This window comes from Eucalyptus grandis, chromosome 7, assembly GCF_016545825.1.
Source record: "Eucalyptus grandis isolate ANBG69807.140 chromosome 7, ASM1654582v1, whole genome shotgun sequence".
Lineage (NCBI taxonomy): Eukaryota > Viridiplantae > Streptophyta > Magnoliopsida > Myrtales > Myrtaceae > Eucalyptus > Eucalyptus grandis.
The window spans coordinates 58,199,463-58,205,537 of NC_052618.1; the positions used below are offsets into that span (position 1 = coordinate 58,199,463).

At 40.5% G+C, this 6,075-nt stretch overlaps 1 protein-coding gene across 1 annotated transcript; it reads right to left on the reverse strand.

The window, feature by feature from the left end:
* Positions 1-266: 266 nt before the first annotated feature.
* LOC104454512 (WAT1-related protein At5g07050) lies at positions 267-3,061 on the reverse strand. The gene is made up of 7 exons (XM_010069376.3): positions 2,724-3,061; positions 2,549-2,611; positions 2,315-2,431; positions 1,938-2,190; positions 1,298-1,459; positions 1,046-1,197; positions 267-768 (listed from the first exon to the last, which is right to left on the reverse strand). The coding sequence occupies exons 1-7, from the start codon at positions 2,924-2,926 to the stop codon at positions 507-509; spliced, it is 1,212 nt and encodes a 403-aa protein (XP_010067678.1). The 5' UTR covers positions 2,927-3,061; the 3' UTR covers positions 267-506.
* Between the last annotated feature and the right edge of the window lie 3,014 nt (positions 3,062-6,075).

Sequence of the window (6,075 nt, forward strand, 5' to 3'; positions counted from 1 at the left end):
GTCCTCTGCTGCTATTTAAGGGGTGGGGTAAATATTGTTGGAGAGAATGTGGAGGCATCAGATGCAATTTTTAGATTCTATTCTGACAACAAAGGACTATGTTGCACGAACATATTTGCTGACGGAAAGTCAACCACTAGCACATGTTACTCCCTTGTTGGGAATCTGAATCAGACGTCAGGAAACCTGACACATCCGAGATGGGAAATACCAAAGAAACCAGTCACGGTTTTGAGTGACGAGGACGCAGACACGCCGAGGCCAAATGGGGGGAAAAGAGATTTTGGGATTCTCTCAAATCTTCATTAGCACAAGTACTCTTGGAACATGATCACATTCACCATCAGAAAATTAAAAAGGAACAAGGGGGGAAAAAAGAAAAAGTAAGGAGAATAAAAAAGGGGGGCAAAAGAAGGGGAGAAAATGGGGGGTCGAAAGGACAAAAAAGCCCATCTCCCTCCCAAGAAGGCACTATTTTTTTTTTTTTTTTTGGACAAAGAAGGCCACTATTCCTTGGGCATCATTTGGGGAGCTTTCATGGGCATGGGGATGACAACCTTCTGCGGCCCGACACCATTCATTTCGATGTCGTCTTCAATGTCGTCTTTCGAGACTCCGTTGGTGACATTATTCCCGTTCTCTTGGACACCCTTCACAGCTTCCGGTATAGTCTCCAGTCGCTTCAACCTATCCTCCTCTTGCTTCTCCTTGTGTTTGCCCCACAGGACCGAGTAGAGCCCGATCACTATCAGTACTGCACCAAGCACCCTGCAGCAATACAAAATATAAAAGAAAGTTTAGTGGGTTGTATTTATGATATTTTAATGTGACGTCAATTATCAATTATTGTTCTTGTAACCGACAAAGTTATTTCCTTTTCAGACAAATTGTAAAAGAGAGTTCGTGCGCAAGTCGTTCCTTCTTTAATATTGAATTAAGAGCATCATGGATGGAAAAACTTAAAAGAGAAATATTAAAATCAGCTAATTGTCTGTTCTCACAAATAACAAGGTTTTGAAGTGATTAAGATTTAAGAGCTAATTACCCTCCAAGGTAAATCTTCTCTGCAAGGATGAAAGAGCCCAAGATGGCGACTATGATCATCATCAAGGGACTAAAAGCAGTTGCGAAGACCGGCCCTCTTTTCTTGATCACCAGGCCTTGCACATAGTATGAAATGCTTGAGGTCACAATTCCCTGAATGGACAAGAATCAAAATTAAAGTTAGTCAATTCGTTTTCCTTACGGGACCCACTCATATGCACTTGATTTAGAGAGAGAGAGAGAGGGTTATTACAGCATAGGCGGCGGCAAGGAGGTTCATGTCCCAGCCGACCTTCCAGACACCACTTCGGTGCTCCATGACAAACGTCACTGCGATCGCTTGTAGAGTTCCCACGAAGCACACCAGCGACGTGAGCGAGAGCTGGTGGTTCCTGTATGTCTCCAAGGCTTTGGTCTGTGGATAATTAATGGTTAAAGAAAATTGTTATTCCTGCTGTGCGAAGCATATAACAAAACTATCTAGTGGATAGCCAATGATCATATAAAAATTATTAGTTAGGGCAACGACTTTCACGTGAATTCTATGGGGAGATAATTGTCCAGATTACTTTGATAGATTCAGCGGATGACATTCGAAAAGATCAGGTAAGTTTCACGTTGAGATGACGAATTATTCCCCACTTTCCTTATCTAGATGTCGGAGATTATACATTTGCTTGGCTCATGTTTATAGTACCAACCTGATGTTATCCTTAACCAAACCAAAAAAGACTATTGTACCCATAGAAGTTGTGTCCTTCCTTCAGGGTGAGTCTTAGCATTTCTTGACGTGTGATTGACATGGTCCAGAAAGGTGACTTGCTAAGTTTGCTACATGTTCAATCAATTATTTATTTATTTATTTATTTTTGGGAAGGAGTTCGTCGACTTACTTGGAGGACGAAAAGAGAAGCCCATGCTAGAGTGGCGATGATGAGGAGGATGCAGCCGAGGAACCATTCCTTGTCGGAGGTGCCGCTGCTGCCGGTGCCAGACGTAGAAGATTGCCGGGGGTGGGCATGCGGCCACACCATTTCCATGATAGGACCCTTGTACAGCGTCATCAGCATGGCCCCGGCCACGGTCACCACCGTCCCTATGACCTTCGCTTGGCACTTCACTTTTTTTATATCGATTTTTTCCATCCTAATTAATGTCAAATTAAAGAAGAAAAGAAAAGCTTTTTGTTACTTCAGAAAGCTATGTACGTACGTTTTTCTTTTTCCTTCTAAAGTTAATGAAAACACCATTGCTTGTAACTATCAATTACCTGAAAATGACAGCCATCACAAATGTCATGGCGGGAAGCATGTTGCTCATTGCGCACGAGAAAGTTGGAGAAGTGAGCTTCAGCCCAGCGTAGTAGAAGTTTTGATCAATCACCGGTCTGTTAAAATTAAACGTAAACCATGATAAGTTTATAACTTCGTTTTAATGCATCATTTTATTTTACTTCATTATGTGTACAGTGTCTGGGATTATTATGACAAGAAAGGGGCCTTACCCAAGTAGTGCCAGGACAAATATTTGCATGAAAACAGGGAATGTGATCTTGGGTTGCTTCTTTCTGCGACAAGTAATGTCGAAAATTTTAGGCATTTAAAGAAAGAGAGAAGAAGGACGAATCATGGCGCGCATGTCGACTACGCGCGACAGTCAGTCGGGATCAATGTGTCAACCTCTCGAAGATGAGGGCAAAAGGGGCGATGACGGCGGTGGCGAAGGCATGGCGGTAGACGACGAGCACGTAGTGGCTCATGCCATGGTTGAGGGAGACTTTGGTAATGATGTTCATGCCGGCGTATCCGAATTGCAAGGAGATCATGGCGAAGTAAGGTTTGGAGGTCTCCAGGAACTTGTTGCAGCCCTTGAGCTTGTCCATTGTGGAGCCTCTCTTTTCTTCCTTTCCCCTTTTCTTGGGAAAGTATAGATACGAGAATATGAAGAGAGAGAGAGAGAGAGAGTAGTGAAGTGGAAGGGGGTCGAGAGGGAGAGAGAGATGTAGTGATGCGAGAGAAGGCGATCTGAGTTTTTTCCTAAGGAATAAGGAAGGACAAGATGTCATTATATAGGCGAGGGTGCTGAGACTTGTATTTGTGGAATCTGATGGAATATTTACAAATTTTTCTTTCCTTTTTTTCATAAAAAAAAAAAAAAGCGAGAGGGGAAAAAGAAAAAGTGAAAAGAAATTCTTGTTATCCATTTTAGAAGAGAGGGGGAGAGAGGGGGGAGAGAGATGGTATAATTGCTTGGCTAAAAAAGGAGCTTATAAGGTGAGTGGGATTCAGCTTACGCCACTCTCCATTTGCTCGGTGACTCGATCTTCAACATCTCGATTCCTCCACGCGTAGTCCACCTCTCTCTCTCTCTCTCTCTCTCTCGATCGATCGATCGACATTTGCAATTGCGAGCTCGACGTCTCCTGGTTTTGGTCCCCCGTGACGTTGTCACTAACAATTTATTCTAGTTAGTTTTTGGTGAAAGAGTATCGGAGTTTACCGAGCATTGTAACTAGTTAGTATCAAAATATCATGAATCACTTATTTAAGGAATCTTAGTGCGCCTCGTTTCCATCTAGTCTCCCTCCACCTACATGTTCGAGTTTTTGGATTGGCGCTCGCTCTACGCATACTTTACAATTTATGACACCTATTACGTGATAAGAAAACTCTCATTTACCAATGAATCCGACTTAGATTTAGCTTATCGTTCATCGAGTCGGTAGAATGATAAAGTTCTTATGTTCAAGATGTAAGAGTACTCTAACTAAATACATATGCCTAATTATAAAAGTCCTGCTATATTTTTCTTAGTCAAGCAGCGATTTTTTTAGGATTATAAGTTTATTGCACGCATGTGTCGATTAGTTTCCTAGAAGCTCCCTCTAGAGAGCTGACATTCCGTGCAGAAAGGTTTTAAAGTTAATGTAAGGAATATTCCTAATGAGTTTCCATTGCCGTGTGGAGAAGGAAAAAAAAAGTTGTAAAAATAAGCGTGCACCTTCCTGGGCTAGAACGCATCGTGCATGTGTCACGTTGTTAGCCTTCGGACAGCTAGAATATTCCACTTCGAGAGAAAGAGCCATTCAAGTACTCAATGCGCTCATTTATAATTAGTTTATAATTAGCAAGTTTAATCTCACATGCCATCATAATGCATTTCAATCTTTCCACAGAAGGGACATTGCCTATTCTTCAAGATGATTAGGGTTTGAAAGGAACGCACTAGCATCGCCCGAAATCGAAGTCAGAATTTATTTTACTTGCGACGGAAAGAGTAGACGCTTGCGATAAGGTGGCTTGCCGCGTCGCAACAGTGATGATATTGCATTAATTAGTAAGCATTATTCAGGTGTAATCTGAGTTAGTGTTAATCAGGTGCGTTGTTGTTGACTTGCTTGTGTGATTGTTAGGGTCAAAGATTTCCAGGAGACTCCTTAATTGTAATCGGTAAATGTCAACCTCAATAACCTTCTCAAAATGGGTATCCCCTCATTCAAACAATTCCAATAGAGGTTGTTTGGATCATTTTCCTCCTTCAAATTCTTATAGCGTTTTCTTTAAAAAGTACGAAACGCGTATGATTTAAATTTTATTTGATATAAGATACCCCAGATCTTTCAAATTATATTAAAAAAATACTATGGACATGTAAAATCACACTTGCTTTTTCAAAAATTAAAATATCGCATCCGTTTCAATATCTTATTCATTTTTTGGTTAAGTTTGATTGATATTGTTTAATTATTTTCCTCCGAAAGTTTTAGTGTGGTTTTCTTTTTTCTTTTTAAATGGGTAGAGAAAGGCCTTTTCCAAAAGTGGAGTCACCAAAAACGAATCAAACAAGGCGGGGGTAAGTCCCTAATGCTAATCAGACGCAACTCCAAATTACCTCACACGAGCAGTCACCTCATAATGCAAAATTCGCACAACAGATCGAGGGGGTTCCCCAGATCTTCCAATCTCTTCAATCCCAAAAATAAAAATTACAAAAAAATCAAAAAATTGAAAGACGATGAAGTAAAAGAAGGAAAGAGAGAGAAAATTCAGAAAAGACACTTTGATCAGACCATGACTTCTGGCGTGTACCACTCTTGTCTTCGCGACATCTTCCACGAAGCTGTCGATCTATCGGACATGGAATCAACCGCCAGCCATGCGAGGCAGACTCGATGATGTCATGACAATCTTGAATGGAGACATGACCGTGCGATGTGAGGATTTGCTAATTATAAGGGTGATCGATGATTTTACGGTTCGGCGTGCGTTTCCTCGGATGTGTTACATGTGACTATTTTAGCTGAATTTCACTTGATTGATGAGGGAAAAGCTAACCCCCACGACACCACAACGTGCCGAACGTGGATGGAAGTTTGCCATCTTGCTTCAGCTAACTTTCCTTTTACCTAACGCTTTCCATGTCGAATTCCAAATGGCCGTGCGAGGAGACAAAAAGTTGGGAACAATTTCGTATCGAATGTTTTAGCTAAATAAATTCTATCGTAAACAACTTTACTAGCCAAGGGGAAGAAAAAGGAAAAAGAATGAGCAACCTCAAATTATTAGCTAAGTAGGGAGTAATCTAAGTTTTGGCCGGACCAAGAAAAATTAAACCCCAGTAATATAAACAGGAGAGCTCCTCATGTTAAGTTAGCGACACTTTAATGGGTTGAGTTAAATTAATCAAATATTAAAATCACATATTTTTCTATAGTTTGGACTTTTAGAATAGTGGGTGAAAGTCGCATTAGATCTTTTATGCCGTCGTAACAAGATGCTCAGGATTTAAGTTTCTTTGGACTTTAATTTGCCTTCCCTATTATATTTTGCCAAATTTTTTACGTGTAAACCAAGTATTCATTTAACAATTCAAGCTTTAATGGCAGTTAATAGTGATCTTATGAAACATTTCACGTCGATCATTATTTAAGGAAATAGATTAGGTAAGAGTCAATAATTGGCAGTTTTTTTTTTTCCAAGTTTAGTCGGCAAAAGCTCCTGAATTATTGTAGCATTTGCGAATAAGATAGCA